The sequence below is a fragment of the Ixodes scapularis genome, unplaced genomic scaffold (genome assembly GCF_016920785.2).
Source record: "Ixodes scapularis isolate PalLabHiFi unplaced genomic scaffold, ASM1692078v2 PGA_scaffold3__209_contigs__length_174095766, whole genome shotgun sequence".
Lineage (NCBI taxonomy): Eukaryota > Metazoa > Arthropoda > Arachnida > Ixodida > Ixodidae > Ixodes > Ixodes scapularis.
This window is the reverse complement of record NW_024609868.1, coordinates 75,889,484-75,908,071: the sequence shown is the minus strand read 5'-3', so window position 1 is coordinate 75,908,071 and position 18,588 is coordinate 75,889,484. Positions and strand designations below refer to the sequence as shown.

Here is an 18,588-nt window from a genome sequence, read left to right as displayed (position 1 = left end):
TCATACTTATATGTGTAAATACTCCAGTCAAAGCTGATCTGCACCGCATATCGTGCTATATCGGTGCACCTAACATATTTTTGTAAATACAGTGTGCACATGTTGTGTACAACTTCATGCGATGTATGGCACAGAAAAAGCCATTTGGAAGGGATGGCACACATTACCTGAAGTGTAACTCCGTCCTTGAGGTAGGTCGGGTTCTCGAAGGAGACACCCGAAGCTGGAGCTTTGGCCTTCCACCTCTTCCAGTAGAAGATGCCCAGGACCCCAGCAATGACGAGCAGAAGTGCGGACAAGACCAGGATTAGGGCAATCTTTCCACCCATGCTCAGGCCGGTTTGGTAACTGGAACCTAGGAGTAGATGAACACGTACTCGTTAATATATTACTGTTTAGGTGTACTGACTTCGTCACTTACAGCTTCAAATTTCAAATATGAGGATTTTATGCACCAAACCAATGAAGGGCATCTGGCACGCCCCCGCACCAAGAATTAATTTCGACCACGTGGGGATCTTTTGATGCGCAATCAAAATCTCGGTTGCACGGCACCTTCTCTGCAATAATCCCCCGTCAGATTGTGGGTGCTTCAACCGAGATTCAAACTCGCCGCTGGGGATGCATTGGCCGGTGCTTCACCTTGGAGCCACTGAGGCGGCTATATCGCTTGCAGCTTTATTGGGTTGCCATCTGTTTCTGCTATCATTATGCCGGGGTACTATATAAGAGATCTGCCCCAAAGACCAGATTGTATGCAACGACATTGGTGTTCTAGTTTAGACAAAGGGTGGCTTTTACAATGTGCAGAAATAGCCGATACAATTAAAGAAATAGCATTGTTTCTAGTAAACTCTTCACTCCAAAAGTTTATGGAAAAAGAGATTGCTTAGTGATACCTGCTTAGAAGGATAATGTGAAGATAATAAATAATAAAAGACTATGATATGTACTTCATTAGGAAAGAAGGATCACTGACCTAACGAATGGATTACCACGGGAAGGGTGCTTGCACTCATGCCGTAGTGGTTGCCTGCTTTCACCAGGAACTCGTAGATGAGGCCCGTAGGCAGATCTGTCAAATTGAAGGGTGCCTTCAAGGTTTCATTCTGGAAAGAAACGCATACCCATTTTTTTGTCACCTGGTTCCAACAAGCAAGATTTCCACGCTCACAAAGTAGGTTGCGAAACCTTGACAACAGGTCGTGCAGCACATCGTTGAATCCAGGCTATCAAGTGATGTCATGAGACATTTGTTTTTCAAACGAGAATTGCAGATTGACCCTCAAGGCCTTTAAAGTGTATGCTCTGACGCCTTATGTGTTTACTGCTGTATAGTTTTGCCATTCAGTGGTTGACACACAAACAGCCATAATTGAAACAAATAGTTTTCACACTTACCCTGTTGATGCTCTGAGATCCGACATGTCTCCAGAGTACCCTATACCACTGAACCACATCCGGATTTTTAATGGGCGGGTCCCAGCGAATTTCTACCGCATTTGGAGAGAGCTGCCGGACCTTGACATTCTGGGGCGGTCCAGGCAGCATAGCTGGGCAGCGGGGAAAAAAGCAAACAAAGAAAATCTGTTAGCAGCACAGTGTTTCTCAAACTGTTGGTCTCAACCTCGGGGGAGCTTGTGACATACTTGGTGGGAAGGTTGCAAAGCGGCTCAGGAACTTAAAAAAATGTGAACTTGGCTTTTTGTATGCTGGCGCCAATGAAAACAAAGCACTAGTACAGGTCGCAGATTGGCATAGAGCAGGAACTCAAAGGTGCGGTGTCCAAACCCCACCCTGGTTTCGAGGATGTGTGCTCTAACAAACAAGCTCACTCTAGTCATTAAGAACAGTCATTCCTTATGCATTTTTAGTTTCTTCTCGCAAGGATTTCTGGTTCAGCTGATTCATTCCGACTATTCAAAATAAAATGTTTGGCATCAATTTTGTGTATTACTGTTTCTTCACGAAAATCGAAAAGCTTGTGGCATCGTGGAAAGCCAAGTGTGTGGGGGGTGGAACGGGGGAAGGCATGATAATGTGTTTTTTGTTGGTAGCTCACAGGGAAGCAGGCTTTAAAAAGCACTGTGTTAGCACCATGGCCACCACGAATGTTATGCCGAGGCCTTTGGCAATGCTCTCACCTTTGCCCTCTTCAAAGCAGGCCACTATCTCCCTGGAGGCAGCCAGGGCACACTGTGTGGTGTGGATGACAGGCCTACCCACGCACCAGCGTTGGCAGCCAGTGGGGACTCCTTTGGTCCGGCAACACTGCCTGTGATCACTGCCATCTGCGAAACAGAACCAAGATTGGCTAGATGGGCAACTGGATGATTTGCTTTGGGACAATAATGCACATTTTTACGGCACTTATCACCCAGGCAAAAGATGCCGAGTAACCGAGTTGTGGACGCACGTGCAGCGTCCGATGTTCGGCAGGAGAGATACTGCGCGTGCTCAGAATGCATTGCCTTTTATTGGAGATTGCAGCATAAAGAAGGAGATTAATGGACTGGTTTATATATAAATCGTGCCATAAAATTTGGAGGGCGCTTAAGCTTCTCCTTTAAGAGTGGAACCCGACAGCTAAACATATAAACTCCCGCTCGTTCCCAAGCCATAAAAGTGTCTTTGCGTGGCCTAGCCAGTAGTGTGTCTGGCTCGCAACCAAAGGGTCGTAGGTTCGAATCCTGCCTAAAATTCTTCAAATTTTTTCCTTAAGGCAAATGAATTACTTTATAAAGTGAAACCATTTGAGAGATGTGGCAACCTTTAATTCGCATTACATGTCATGCTTGAATCACAAGCTTCACTCCACGCGTGACATCATGTTTCACGTGAATGTTGTTGGTTGTTCGAAATTCTTGCGCGAGGTCATGCGGCTGCAATGTCATGACCCGACGTCGGCTTTTCTGCGACACAAGCTCAACACTCAATTAGAAAATATCACACAGGCGAGACTGAGTAATTTTGCCATTAGCATTGCAGTATAGCCAAGTACTTAGAAGCCCTTGTGACTCTTACATGACTACAACAATCAATTTCCTTTTTTTTGCCACTTCATCATAATAAAGGATGATGGCTTAGTATTTGCACAAACACCCATTTCAGAATTGCCTGTTGTAAAGCCATCCTCTTGATGTCGTGCTCCATATTAGAAAATTCTTGTGTGTCTCTGCACATTCTTCCATCATAGCATCTGTGTTCTCAGAGGCTCATAAATGTGCAAACAAATCTCTTGTCACTCACTATAGATGTGGGTAATATGTTGTAAAATAGAATGCTCACCCTATAATGTCATCATTACTAAAGGGGTGCCTGTCGTCTTAACTTCCCAACGTGTTGATCTTATGCACCCATACAAAGATTCTGTGCAAAAAGTTAGCTCACCAGCAGCACAGTGCATCAGTTTGTCCAGATCTTGAATGCACTGGGGACGGTTGACAGCAAAATTGATGTCAATATCGAAGGTACAGGCGGCCATGCAATGGCGGGATACCCCAATAGTTTCACAGCAACCTGCAGGAAACCAAAGCCACCGTTGATCTTTACAGCACTATGCAAGTTCAATAGCTCTTCAAAGATGAATTTGCTAACCCACGGCCATTTTAAACAAGGTCTTGCGCAATGTATAGTGATCTGTACTAAAATCTTCTGCAACATTTCACTCGTAGAGCTCAGGTCAGCGAACTAAGTACTGTGAGAGTTAAAGGGATCATTGGCCTTTTGAAAGAACCACATAAGATGGTTTCTTAAGGAGGGGGGGAATATGACCTCGGAATTCAATTTTTTTCAGATAAAAAGATATTTTTCAAAACTGATATGTCTGCATTTATTAACTTCCAAAAAATGGTTTCAGAAACTTTCATACATAAAAAAGCAAGGTTTATATCACAAGAAATTCTTTTTGGCATGCCAGCAGCCCTCAGAGTCAGTAAAGAACAATATTTTTTTATTTTTTTTATTTAGGGTTATTTCATACTTGTTTAACATCACCACAACATCTCACCCTCATTGAAAGCACAATTTACTCTAGATTCGTCCTCTAGAAGTTTTCCAAGTTTAAAAGTATCAATGGCCAGAAGAACCCCATATACGTCCCAACGGAAAAAATACAAAAAATTTGGTATGTGCAATATAGCTGGGTGAGACTTGAAACAGGGCTTATGATTGGTCTGGCCAGGTGATGTAATATTGTGTTATCTTCAGTAGCGCCCCTTCAACAGTACCTTCCACTTCAGATCATTTTGCTGCTTTGCCACTTTTTCTTAGTATCATTTGCCTTTTAGTTCTCAGCAGTTTATTTGTTTATCATCAAGAGGGACCTGCAGTGGCATAGCAACCGAGGCGGGGGTAGGAGGGCCTGGTACCAGGCGTCCCAGTCACGTGCGGGGGGTCCCACCTTTGGCAGCACCCAGCACCTCCTCCCTCCCGCTTTAATGGTTGGTTACAACCTCTACAGTAAGGGGGCGGGGGGCTAGGAAAGACATAAGGGCTCCAGAGGCTGGATGGCCTAGCTACGCTACTGGATACCTGCTACTAAAGTTGGCTCGCCTACAAATGATGCAAACTAGTAGCTATTAGCAGGGGAATAACAAAGTTTCAAAGAGAAAGGTGCTAGCAATGCTTCAGGTGAATTTTGTGGGCCTGGGATTCATACAAAATAAACAAACCTAAAGTTGAAACTTGAAACACATTTTTCTGAGTTTCACTTTTTGGCAGGAAATGTTCTACAAGAAAATATATCATATCTGACATTCTGAAAGTGTAAAGACTACATTTGGTGGTGTCTTGAAATGAAATTTCCTGAGGAATAAGTTAAGGTACTCATAAGCTGAAAAAGCCGACTCCATCACGATGAAAACTGAAAATGATAAAACACAAAAATTTGTTGAATTCTTTTTTTAGTTATTGTTTTTCCCTAGAATTGCATTTTCTACACATAATTTTTACCTTAATTTTACCTATGATTGTTCTACTTCACTTTAAAACAAAACTTTTGTGCACTGCAATTATAATTTTTTTAACACATTTCCTAATAAAGTGACCTTTTTTCTGGAGCTTGTTAGGCATTGTATGTTGTGGAATTGAACTACAAGATTGAAACTTTATATGTCACCCTTCCTAATAGCGTTCAATTCACCCTGAAAATTTTAATCAATTTAAGTGAACGGTTCTAAAGTCCATCCTCCCAGGTCATATCGAGCCAAAGATTTGTATGGATGTGGCCGAATATGGTGTATCTGGTGCATGAAAATTTCGAAAAACGACATCACCCGAGCGAAGAGTAAAGAATTAAGAGTGTGATTTCGCTGCCCACTCCGGCCGTCTGCTAACGAAAGGTGTTTAATTGGCGCAGCAGCGGCCGACAGACGGAGGCAGGTAAGAGTGAGGGCACAGCACAGACTCCAGTAAATTACAACATTCAAGTTTGCCTTATACCGGAAAGTCTAAGGCCTACTCTGGTCAGCACCTGCATGACACGAGCACGGAAGACAGAAAGCCAACGACAAACTGCATGACAAAGCAAAGGACGGAAAGAAGAAACCCGTACGTGTCGTGTTCCTCGAAGACCGCTCCAGGACGGAGAGCGTGACAGTTCCCGCCATGGACCCATGCTGGTTTTCCGCCGAGCAGAAGTATGTCCCTGCGTCTTCCTTGGTGACCCCCTTGACAATCAGGTATGACTGGTAGTAGTGGGGCTTCAGGGGGTCGGGGCTCGACAGGGACTCGGTGTGTTCGTCGTTTCCCAGCGGGTTCCTCAGCTGTGAGTCCCGGTACCAGAGGAAGCGGGGCTCCGGGTGCCCCGACACCTCGCACACCATCCGGGCTGTGGAACCCATCTCCGTGTAGGTCTTCTTCAGCGGGACGGTCACAAAGGGGCTGGCTGCAAGGCGGGAACAAGAGGTAAACTGGTGGGGCCTGCACGTCGCTTAGGTACTCCTCATAAAAGGCAGAGATGCTGCCACAAGAATCTGTTTCCTGTCCCAGATCACCGGATAAATGTATTTCACCAAAATACATACCGTAAAATACCGGGCAAGCGCCCACTCAAAATTTAGAGATAATCGCGAAAAAATGGGGGATGGGCACTTGTATGGTCGTCAATTTTACATATCAATGTACTGTGCATATTGTCTCAGATCTTACAAATTTGGGAATGGGCGCTTAGTGTGGAATGGGCACATGCGTAGTATTCTACAGTAACTACGTCGGCACTTGTGCCAAAGGAGGACTATTAGATGGCAAGAGAGATAAAAGGGAAGAGTGTCCCCGTGCTCCTGGACGACTATACCGCTATGTATACCGGCCTCCCTTTTGTAAGTACTATAAATAGCTTCCTACCTTTTTAACGCCTGCACCTAGCGGTTGCCAGCACGTAACAATAGTATGCATTCTTGCCTACACAGGACGACCGTCGTAAAACCAGGATTTACTAAGGGCTCAACAGTCCAAGGTCCCTACTAAAAAGTAATCTCATGGCGGAGTCTTTGCCATAAAAGAAAACATAACATACCAGATACGTCAGCAGCTACAGCTTCAGTTTTAGATTATGAAGTGAAATTGCATTGCCTTTTAGGTATGACAGGGCATCGATCAGAGCCGACAAATTTGTGTATTCGCCCTTGTGCGAAAAAAGCACTTCTCTTAAGACGTCTAGGACCTCAGGAACGACCTAGAGGAGGCCTAAAGGACGATACCTAGAGGACGACTAGGACGACCTCTTGGACGACCTCAAGGACTACTTTGTGGACGACCTCGAGGACGACTTCTAGGACGACGTCTAGGACGGCCTCAAGGACGACTTCTAGGACAACCTCGAGGACGACGCCTAGAGGACGACCTTTCGGACGACCTCAAGGATGACTTCTAGGACGACCTCAAGGACGACGTCTAGGACGAATTTAAGGAGACCTCGAGGACGACACCTATGATGACCTCTCGAACGAAAACAAGGATGACTTCTAGGACGACCTCGAGGACGACTAGTCTAGGACGACCTCTAGGACGATGCCTAGAGATGATAACAAAAGGTCAGGACCTCACTATCTAATAATGCCAAGGAAGGCTGGTTCACACTGGTTGCCCCCTCTTTTGTATTTATTCATACTCGCAACAACCAATGGGGAGTTTTCTGTCAACATCCGCGGACACATTTTTTCCCAGATCCTAGCGCATAACAGCTTCGCTGTAAAAGATTTTCGGTCGAAAGTTAGCCAAGCCAGTGGGTGTTAGAGTAGTACCTGCATCATGGGGCCATATATTAGCTAGCCTCACTTGTCCTTTTCTGTTTTTAATACATACATACACCTCTCATTACCTATTTCGATGGCCAAAGAACCATTGAATTAAGTATGATGCGAGCAAACCAACTAAGAAAGGGTTAAAACGAGACAGGGGACCACTCACAGATGACGTGGATGTCTACCGAGCTGTGGGCACCGTGCCCGTACCCGTTGCTTGCGAAGCACGACACCTTGGTCACATTGCGGGACACCCTGGGCACCGTGATGGCCACGTGGTGCTGATGGAGCTGCACCTGGAGCCTCCCATTGACGTACACCGAGACGGTGGGCGTGGGCACGCCGACCCCGATGCACATGACTGTCATGTTGATGCCCTCCATGATGGGACCGTTGGGGATCACCAGGGGCAGGTTGACAAAGGCCGGGATGGCCGCGTCTGTCCACGCCAGGACCACCTCAGAGGAGGGGCTGGTCATGCCGCCAGACTTGGCACTGACCGACAGGGCGTACTGGGTGTTGAACGTCAGGTTCCCTATGATGATGGAGGTGAAGGGCGTTGTGACGCTCATCCATGCCGACTGGTCCGCGGTTGTGTTGACTGGGGCGAAGCGAACGACGTAGCTCAGGTTGGAGTTGAGCGGTAGGTGCAGCGGGGGTAGCCACTTGAGCGCGATGGAGTCGACAGCGGCGTGAAGGACGTCAACGCCGTATGGCGGACTGATTGTGCCTGCGGTTTTAAAGGATGCATGAGCCTATACGTGTAAATTAACCACTAAACCTATTTATATTATGTGCCTACTAGAGATGTGAAATCATTGATGTTGTTCCCACAGTGAGTGTTGGTTTAGATATGAGAAATAGATAATGACGTGAACTCACTTCATGCTCTTTTCTAATTATACAGTACTTCAAAGGAACACAATTTGTCCTTGGTACATTGTAAACTACTGAATGTGGTGACTTTTGTCTTTACACTATAGCACCTTTGTCTGCATTAATCTCAAAATACCTATATGCTTACAAACTAGGTTTGCATATCATGTTCACTATGCTGAGGTTAGGTAATAATTTTGACTAAAGCCTGCTTTCGCAAAATAAATGCACCCCAAATACACTTGTCGAGAGTCAGTGCTTTACCTGTTTTTTTTTTTCTTGGGAATTCAGCAGAGTGCTAGACATTTATTCACGTAAAATACCACAGCAGACCAGACAGCCACGATAAAAATTAATCCAAATATAATGTGTTATACATGTAAATCTGATTTTGGGAAAATCCAAAGGTGGAGTAGAATCATGACAGGATAAATGAAGCTTCTAGATGACTGGTAAACAGCTCAAAAGATCTGTGCTATCCAGGCATTAGACGCTTGTAGAGAAAACAGATGTTAGCAGCTGTCATTGCATTGGTCTGATTCAAATAATATCTACTTAACACAGTTTCTAAGGCTGCCAAACTCTTCACAACATAATTTATTTCTCTCTCTCTTTCTCTCTCTTTCTAAATATGGATTAGGGACAACCATCAAGGAAAGGTAGATTCGTGATATGAAGAATAAAGTGGAAAAGCAATCATGCATATTCATACCTAGGTGCAATGTAATATAAAATATATATCATTGCACCGCTGAAATAAAATCTGGATAGAATGAAAATGACAGAAAAAGAAAACTCACTCTGTATGCCTTTTTCATCCACACCTTTCTCTGGTGTAGTTAGAAGCACAATCAGTGATGGAACGGATGTTCCCTGTTCGTTGGCTGCTGTTACATAGAAGCTGTATCTTGTCTTTGGTGTCAGCTTGTCAACAATAGCCATGGTGGTAGTGACGTTCACTTCCTGCAACAAAACAACCTCTTAATATGATATTTGTGACGAGCGTCTGTGTTTGGTCCTCTGTATGTTTTATGCTTTCCACTAAATCAGGGGTCTTTAAACCCCAGACGGCAGAGGTCTTCTGACCGGCTCGTGGCTGGCTGCGGTCCATTTAATGAAGCCTGGCTCGTGGCCCACTTCCAGCAAGCCCTCTGCTATTGGTGCAAAAGTGCACGTAATGAAATGGCGCCGCAACATAAACAAAAATTAAAAAAAAAAAAAAAGAAAACTGCTTATACGAGTAAAGTGTGTCCTTTCGTCATATTATTAATTAGACATTGTCATCACCAGCCTCACCATCCTTAGTCCCCCGTTTCATATTTGGGTAACCTCGTGTGGTAAAATTCCTTTGCATTCCTATGTACATTGTGCTACTGTCCTTTGTCATATCTACTGCATATTGTGAGTAACCCCAGTTCTATCATTCTCGCTATACTCGTTTTCACTTCAAGAAAAAAGGAAGTTTTGCACATTGTTTATATGCAGCGAGAAGTAGTTCTTACAGGATTTAATTGTCAGAAGAAGCGATGCTTTCGGCATTTGAAACATGTATTGATAAGGTAACATGTATCTAATCTAAAATGTGCCAACATATATGTTAATTCTTTACATAAAGGGGAAAAATTAGTAGTGCTCCACAAGGAGCCAGACTTTTTATTGCAAAAGCATTAACTGTCCCATAAAGCGAACAGACATCATCCGCTTTGAAGCCACGCCAAACGGCACCTTTTTACTATGGTTCTTGAAATAAAAACGAGTATAGCCTTCTGCCCTGCGTGAACATGGCAAAGTTCCTATGTGCTTTGATTTATGCCTGGTAAGTTTTCTGGGTCCCAATTATCGTGTGTCATAATAAAATAAAGTTCAAGTATTTATCCCCCTTTGGTATTCTTAAATTTCCACTCTGAAACGTCTAATTTTTTAAAATTTATATCCTTACCTAGTATAATCATTTTAATTTCTTCCTAATTTATAATAATTACTTTTTATATTTTATTTATTGGCCCTCGAGACAGCAAAAGGTGTCCAATCTGGCCTCCTATAGCCAAAACGTTTGGAGACCCCTGCACCAGATGAACAATCCCCTGTTGCCCCATCCTACAGACTACACTCAAGTTTACTAAACAAATCCTCATGTCTGCTTTCTTTAGTCTACAAGAATATTACGTGCAATTCTGCTCTGAACATTTAGGGTAAACGATGCCAACACAAAATGCCTTACACATCGAGTAGTAGTGGTAGCAGCTGCATTTTATTGAAGAAAAACAAAAAAGGGGAATGGTTGAGCATTTTAGAAGCGTTTGCTACTTCTTTTTGCGGGTTAACTATCACCTATCCCACATAATGCAGAATTTTTTAGTTCACCATTTTATGTGCCGCAAAAGCTCATACGGCTCGTTTGATCAACTGCTCGACCCTCATTCCACTCGTAGGCTTCAAAAGATATATTCCTAATATGCTGCCGCACTAGACAATCTTTACTCCTTCTTTAATAAACACATATTTTCCCAGAGACGTTGACACTGTCTGCCGCAGTGCCAACTACTCCATTACGCAATCTCTGCTTGCAACGAAACTTCTTTGCCACGTAGGAATGTCGCGGGAGATGTGCAAACAATTCCAATTTCTTTCGGACAATCTGTTGGATATATTCTTTTACAGACAATGTGTTTCACAGTGACACAAAAGGGCTAAAAGTTGATTTTATAATCACTCTGATTCTTCCTACATAATAGCAGTACTAGTGGTAATTGATTTTCCTTTCTTTTCCCTAAGCTGCTTACCTGCGTGTATTCTGTTGGGTGTGGGGGAACCGTGCCGTTGAAGGCCTCATATCTGATCTGGTACTCGACAACACTGACGTTGCCCGAAGGCGCGTTCCACACGAGGTGCACCGACGTTGGCGTCACGAAAGTCACGTGGAACTCCTCGGGGGGTGTTGGGATGGTGTCCTTGCCTTCCTCCATGCACTGGGAGGGGCAAAACATGCGGTAGCAAGGTAAGCACTGCTGACGACACCACTGCTACCGTGCAGCCTGTCGAAAGGCTGGGCCAGACCAAGTAAACAAACCTCCGCATATTCTAGATTGTTCCTAAGTTCCCAAAGTACAATTTCAGCTGGAATGAGGGTGCAATACCAACTTTCTTTCGGTGCTGTTGGGATTTACGGCTCAACATTAGTAGCAAACGTATAAACAATTTAACATTGAATAATAAAAAAGTACAATAAAGTCAAATATGAAGAGGAAAAGCAAGATGCATATAAAAACCCTTACCCTTTATCTAAGATTTATATGCAAGATGCATATATATAAAGATAAAGGTGTTAAATTTAACTGAATTGCAATGGGGCAAGATCAGCATGCCAGAAACCATCTGTAGACCTTGTTCACACTCTGCGGTTTACTTCGCAATTAATCTTTCCGGATGTATACTGGTTGTCTTCAAAGTTCACGCTATGTCCTTTTTAAAACCAAAAATGATTGTGTAAACAACAAAATCTGGCCAGAAAATTACCACGCGGATAGAGAAAAAAACAAATGAGTGTGTCACCTTACTAGTGTAGTGAGTAAAAGGTATTGAGGGTAATGTGTTGAACGAGGTTAATAGATTAAACTCGGAAAAATGGGGTTTGTCAAACACGCTCAGGCTATTTACCTATAATCGTAAGCACTGCACTGATAATGTACCCTTGAGAGCTACTCAACTGATGCACAAATTTATCTCACCAACACTGTTTGCAAGTGCAAGACAACAAGCAAGCTAGTATTGCATTTGGAGAACCAGAATAGGTTTAGATAAAAATATGATTATAGAATAAATGATAGATGAGACGATATACACTGTACTTACACAATTCTAACGCACACCATCTTTTTTTAAATATACCTACGAACTGCCTGCACGTTAGGATTGGATACAAAATCGAAACTGGGGGCAGGTTAGAATCAATATTCTTGGGATGGCAGGCACATTTGCGCACAGGTTCTAACCTTTCTGTCCAGCCTCACATGCATGCCACCCAGCATGTTCACTAACGCTTTCATGCAAATAAATATTATTATTATTATCGTAAAGCCTGGGTGCACGTTAGAATTTAGGGTGCGTCGGAATCGGGTAAATACTGTACCTCTTGAACAAAAGCACTTGAATATTATTCACGAGATGCCCTGGCTATTGGTCTTCTTTCCGCACTAAAAAAAAACTCATTATACTTTGGTGCTAACTCGAATTCCCGATATCACCTCAAATAAATACACAAAGGTGTTCAATGAGGAAGCACCAGCACTTTCGTCGTCGTCATATTGAGAAATGACGAAACTCAATGCCACAACAGCCTCACCACACAGGGCCAGATGTGCACAAATTAGAAAGAGCATTTTCGCTGTAATCTGCCGAAGAGCCGACACCAGTACATTGAGCATCCCTCGGTCTGCAGCCATACACTCTTGCGTCCAACAACGCCGGCATGACGCCACCAGATGTGAAGCCAGAAGTGTAAAGGGACATGCCCCCATTGATGACCAAAACCAAGAGACGCTATTGGACGAAAAAGAGAGCTGACTTGGCGACAACAGCTCTCATTTTCGTCCAATAGCGTCTCTTGGTTTTGGTCATCGTCGGGGACATGTCCCTCCACACCTCTGGCCTCTGGTGGTGTCATGTCACCTCCAGAAGCTTCCTACCTCCATGAACGCTGGCTCTTACCTTGAGGACTGCCCCCACGTCCCGGGAACAGATGAGGGCGGTGACGTCGTACTTGCTGAGGGCGATCTCCCCTGCACAGATGGAGAGGCACTCGTCCCTGACGCCGTAACGCTGGCAGCATGGCTTGTGGTCCCGGCCGCCGGCCCCGCAGCGCAGCAGGGTGTGCATCTCGTCCAGGCACAGGGGGCTCAAGTACTGCAGGTCCGCCAGCTTCATCTGTTGGGAGGCAGACGTTGTACCCAAGAGAAACCGGGGGACCTTCCTCTCCAACGTACGATCGTTTCGTCGTGACAATTTTAAGAATATCTGTACTGTCAGTGAGTGTTTCTTGTATCTTTAAACATTTATCGCAAAACGCGAAACCCTCATTACAAGGCACAAGATGTCCTTATATGTACTGTAAATGACTTAAAGGGGTGGTGCAACGATTTTATAATTAAAAGAATTTGCATCTCGTAATTTTTACATTGTTTATCGTGTCCCGGAGGATAGAAAAAACACCTTTCATTAAAAATGTCGCGATTCCGCCGCGTAATCGCAAAGCAAAAGTCTAGCTTTTCCCCCACCTGCAGCCCCAAGTGGCAGCCGAAGGAACTACGGCGAAAATATTGCGTGACCTCGCTCGGCTCTAAGCTGCAGCATAACGCCCGCTAATGTCAGCAGAGAGAGAGAGAGAGGAAGCGTCCTCCCAGATAGCACATGGGAACCTACACGGCACTCCGAATGACGTCACTAGGAGGGGGACCAGGTGTGACCGTGAAGGCTGGGACTGAGATGAGGCGTGCCCGAAATGCCAATATTTATCTTTTTTTTACGCAACAACTAGAACACGCAGGCTAAATCAGTTTTCTGTTCTTTACTTCAGAAATGTCAGAGGGCAAATTCCAGAAATCTTTGACCGAAGTCCGGAAATCGTTGTACCCCCTCTTTAATTTTTGCGAGAACCTAATTTTTCAAAATTTCACAACTTGTAAAATATTGCAAAAAATTAATCATGCAAATCTGTGGTAGCGAATCTTACTCCAAACCACGAAATAATATGCCCGCAAAATATTCCCAAAACCCTCACTTTGTAACATTTGAGAAATGTTGAGCTTATGAAAAGAAGGTATAGTTTACAGTAGTAATTTAGGCAAAGTCCCCAAGGTGGTGAACAAATATGCAAGAATAGAGTGACTTCTATCTAGAGTGGAATGCAGCTCATGTTCTCTCAGCAACTGGAGCCCACTGAAAAAAATTCTCCTGGTCCGGGGATCGATTTCAGGACCTCTCCGAGACTAGGGGAGCGCTCTACCCACAGAGCTAACCAGTCAGTAGAGCAAACGGATAAACAGTTGCCACGGGTCTCAATCATATATACCGCAGGAATCAGATCAGCTGTTTTAATTATTAGAGATACTCTTTCACCTGAAGTAGAGTGCAACTCACACCCTCTAGGTGACTGGTGGCCAACTAAGGGTGCAAAAGTGTTAATTGTCATGCATCACACGAAATTGTAATGCATGACAAAAAAGGCTCGAGGTACACCAAAGCACTTCTTAGGAGTTGTAAATGCCGAAAGCATGCGCGCCACTCTTCTGTTCCCTTTTTTCGTCTGTGGCGTAATTGCGTCGATGGTCGAGCGCGTGCGCTGTCTTCAGCGTGCTGATCTTGGGTGTAGTGCGGTAGAGCCGCTGCCTCGCGGAGATGCAGCGCCATGGGGTGGCAGTCGTTAAAACTGACGCGCAGCGGCCAATAGGAGCCTCGTCGACGTGTGCCAGCCAATGGGACTGAAGCCGAAATCCGCCAGCTTTACTCCTCTCCTTTAGGATCGGGAGAACTAGGTGCTGTTTGGCTAGGCTTTTCGCGTGGTTTCATAGCTGGGAGCTGGCTTCACTTGGAGAAAATATTTAAGGTACCGTTTGGTGCGGCTTCAAAGCTGATGACGTCGGCTCGCTCCATGGGACAGTTAATGCTTTCGCATTAAAAGAAAAGTTCTATAGCTTCGCTTGATTGACAAGCGAAGGTTTTGTGAACTCTAAGGGTCTGCGATCCCTCGTTTAAGAGCCACTCTGCTAAACGATAGCCGAGGGTGTCACTTCACCGTAGTGCACCCATTAGTGATGCAGAAATATTGATAAATCGACTATCAATAGTTTTTCCAAAACTATTGATAGTGTCGAAGAACTATCGATAGTCGACTATCGATAGTACTATCGATAGTTTTTTGATAGTCGATTTCGCTAGTGCTATCAATAGTTTTTCGATAGTCGACTATCAATAGTTTTTCGATAGTTGACTATCAATAGTACTATCGATCGTTTTACAATAGTCGACTTCGATAGTACTATCGATAGTTTTTCGATAGTTGACTATTGATAGTACTTTCGATAATTTTTTTACTATCGATAGTTTTGCACCACTAGAGCGAACACAGTTGCCGCACCGCCTCTCGCCTCCCTTCCTCCTCTCTTCGCCCAAAGACAAAGACGGGGGGTCTATGTCATCACTGAAAGCTGAACCAAAGTTGGGATGGTAAGTGTTTGGGCTAGTTGGTGTCCCATTTTAAAAAATAAAGCGAGAAAAAGAGAAGAGGGAGCGACACAAACTACTAGTGCTGCAAAACTATCAATAGTAAACTGTCGACAGCACTATCGATAGGTTTATGATACAGTAAACTTTCGTTAGTTCGACCTCGGTTAGTTCGACCTTTCGTTTAATTCAATCGTGTTCAAAAGTCCCGGTGAGCGCCCATACATTTCTATGGGACGAAAAGTTTGACAGTTCGAACTCGGGAAGACTCCACATCGGATAATTCGTCTCGAGCGAATGCGCGCGGGCTTACATTGCACAGCTCTACGGCAGAAAAACCACCAATGTACGGCGAAACATGGGCCCTTTGCTTCAAAGCCAAACGTGCACAAATATGTGCCTGCTCCTCTACGCCGCTGAGATGGACCGTACTGAATGACACGAGCTAGCGCAACCAATCTGGCGTGAAGTAGCGCAGAGAACATAGCACGTGGTGAGGCGTGAAGACAGCGTGCGCTCTCAAAGCACTTTTCTGTAGCATCATGTGCGGTCCATCTTGCATGCCGGAAAGCGCGGGTTCTCTTTTCTTTTTTTTTATTAGAGCACAGCTCTTAGGCGCTTGTTTCCGGCTTGAGCGGCATCGCCGTCAGCGTCGGCGTAACTGTGCGTTGCATTATCAGAAGTTTTCTATAATGACGTCACGAGGGTTACCTCGTGAGGGTTACGAGGGTTACTCTCACAAGGATCACGAGGGTTAGTTACCCTCAAAAGGGTTACCCTCACGAGGGTTATGAGAGTTACCCTCACGTCACCTCCCCTGAGGCCACGTGACCTCAGGAAGTCACCTATTCCTCAGTACCCTTCCATCCTTCTCCTCAAGAGCTGCGCTCTAATCTGGCGTTACAGGGAGCTGTAAATGGCTTTCTTTTTTTTCTTTTTCTCGGTTGCCGACGGTCTGGCTGTCCGGCGCCAAGGTCTGCTCGTAAAACTTTTGTTTTTCGTTGTTTATTTTTTTTGTGGTGCGTTATTTTTTGGGGACGTGATGTTTAGTTACTTTGCCCTCTGGAGCATGCTTTAGGACATGCGTTTTAAGTGCAGACGGCAGCAGACCACCCGTGAGTGCTTTGGACAATAAAAGGAAGTTTAATTTTAACCCTTTTTCTGTCCTTTCTTTTAATACGATCATTCAAATAATTCAACCAAATTTCAAGTTCCTTTCAATGTTGAATAAACGAAAGTTTACTGTAGTCGACTATCACTAGTTTTCTGATAGTCGACTATTGCGAGCTTTCCGATAATCGATTAACGATAATTTTCCGATAGTCGACTATCAATAGTACTATCCATAGATTTTCAATAGTTTTTCGATAGTACTATTGATAGTTTTTGTTTACTATCGATAGTCAGATTTTTTTGGCAACTATCGATACTATCGATAGTACTATCGATAGTTTTGCATTATTAGCATCCATGCCATCTTGAAAAACATGCGCGATAAAATTAAAATTGTTAGCATAAATTTTAACCACAAATTCCAAAATGGTATTAAAATTTCGAAACCACCCATGGTATTGCAGTTTGAGCCAGGTACATTATGGGATATTCGAATCAATACTTTTGTATCATCCACAGAGCATAACCTTGGTAAGGATGGTCATCACTGCACCAATTCTCTTACTTCCTTGGCTCTCAGGGGCAATCTGATTTCTACCATTAAATATATTTTCATCACAAACCTTGTAAGAGCACAGTGGCATGCAGATGTCCTTGACACGTGCGTTGACACAGCAGGCAGTTTCATTGTAGCCTGTAGTTGTTTCCACTTTGTCAGGTACAGGATCTTGTGTCCTTAGTACTATTCTGTCGGATCCTTCGCTGGACCCGTACTTGTTTTCGGCCACCACAAACACCTCGTAGCTGGACAAAAATATTGTGACAGAGGACTTACTTACTCATAACACATCATAGCGCCTCAGCAATTAACCAAGTGGCAATGCTAATAGTACAGAGAACAAGCCGTGAAGACAGGTAGCATGCTCCATTAACGAGAATAGGATAACAAAATATATATACAGCAAGATAAAGAATAACCAACATATAGTTGGAGGTGGAGTAGAAGGCACTCTTCATCTACTATGCTCATGCCACTTAAAAAAAGTAAACAAATGTATTTATATGTGCCTTTAGAGACATCTAAAACAACTCTCGTGCAGCTGCCAGTGGTCAAGTTCTACCACGGGTCGGACGACAAGTTGTCATGCATTCTGTTCCCTTCTGTCCACATCTATACAAAACAATAAAATACAAATTTTAATATGTAATATACCACTCGTTATTTCAATTTGTGCATTGCTTTTCTACACGGTTAGAGGAAATACTCACTCGCTTGAGGGTTCTATCCTGTCCAGCAGGTAGGGGGATTTGACATTCGACACGGCAAAGTATGGCTCAAAGTCATCGCCCAATCTTCTCCAGTACAGCCCGTACCGTGTCACTGTTTCTGGCAGTTTACTAGAATGACAAAAGTAAGCAGAAACTCATGAGCGTTCCTTAAAGAGAATTAGCAATGAGGAAAAAAAAACATCCCTGTATCACTACTCTCATTTAAAACAAAACAACTTTGTTACATAAAGTGTATTTTTTGTGCCAGTAGTTTGCTACAAGCAGGTCGTACTGCACTGCTAATGCCTTGGTGCAAAGCTAGTTAAGGTCACCCTTTTTACAAGTATACCATTGAGAAAAACATATCACCAGCTTGCTTGCAATGCATAAGATGATTACAGAGTTGGTCTTACTTGCTCGTATTAATTCCCATCAGGAGTGTACAAAATGCTAGCACGCAAGCCTATTAACAATGAAGGTGCTGCCCAATGCTGCGTTCATTTTACGCTTGCTTCAAGCAAACTCTTTCGGATATACAGGATCGGTATGAGAAAATGTTTAATGTTTTGTTGTAGTGTGTAAAGGAACCAAGTCGCAGAACTCTGAAACTCGCTAGCAGCGCCAGCGATGGCAGGCGAATGCAAAAGTTTCAGCCTAATTCGCTACCTGAATAAAGAAATACAGGAGTTTCTATAATTTTTTTTTTCATGTAGTGCAGTGTCCTTCGTTGGCAACATACAACTTTTTTAATAAATGATAGCCTTCGTGGAGATGCCACACACGCATTAATTCAGCTACACAACAGGGCTGTTTTCTTCAATTTCACAAAACTGCCTCGTGCACAGATCGACTACACTTGTCCTCTTCT

General features: G+C 43.9%; 1 protein-coding gene across 2 annotated transcripts in view; it reads right to left on the bottom strand.

Moving 5' to 3' along the window:
• The window catches only part of LOC8033456 (Ig-like and fibronectin type-III domain-containing protein 1), a 128,266-nt gene that overhangs the window by 4,346 nt on the left and 105,332 nt on the right, over positions 1–18,588 (bottom strand). For both annotated transcript variants that reach the window (XM_042292495.1, XM_029967841.4), the window contains exons 13-24: positions 17,721–17,849; positions 17,075–17,255; positions 12,828–13,043; positions 10,904–11,089; positions 8,921–9,083; positions 7,411–7,974; positions 5,555–5,887; positions 3,391–3,519; positions 2,145–2,291; positions 1,402–1,553; positions 980–1,109; positions 168–355 (exon numbers count right to left, since the gene is read on the bottom strand). In XM_042292495.1, the coding sequence (XP_042148429.1) occupies positions 168–355; positions 980–1,109; positions 1,402–1,553; positions 2,145–2,291; positions 3,391–3,519; positions 5,555–5,887; positions 7,411–7,974; positions 8,921–9,083; positions 10,904–11,089; positions 12,828–13,043; positions 17,075–17,255; positions 17,721–17,849 (2,518 nt within the window). The remainder of the gene's footprint in view (positions 1–167; positions 356–979; positions 1,110–1,401; positions 1,554–2,144; positions 2,292–3,390; positions 3,520–5,554; positions 5,888–7,410; positions 7,975–8,920; positions 9,084–10,903; positions 11,090–12,827; positions 13,044–17,074; positions 17,256–17,720; positions 17,850–18,588) is intronic.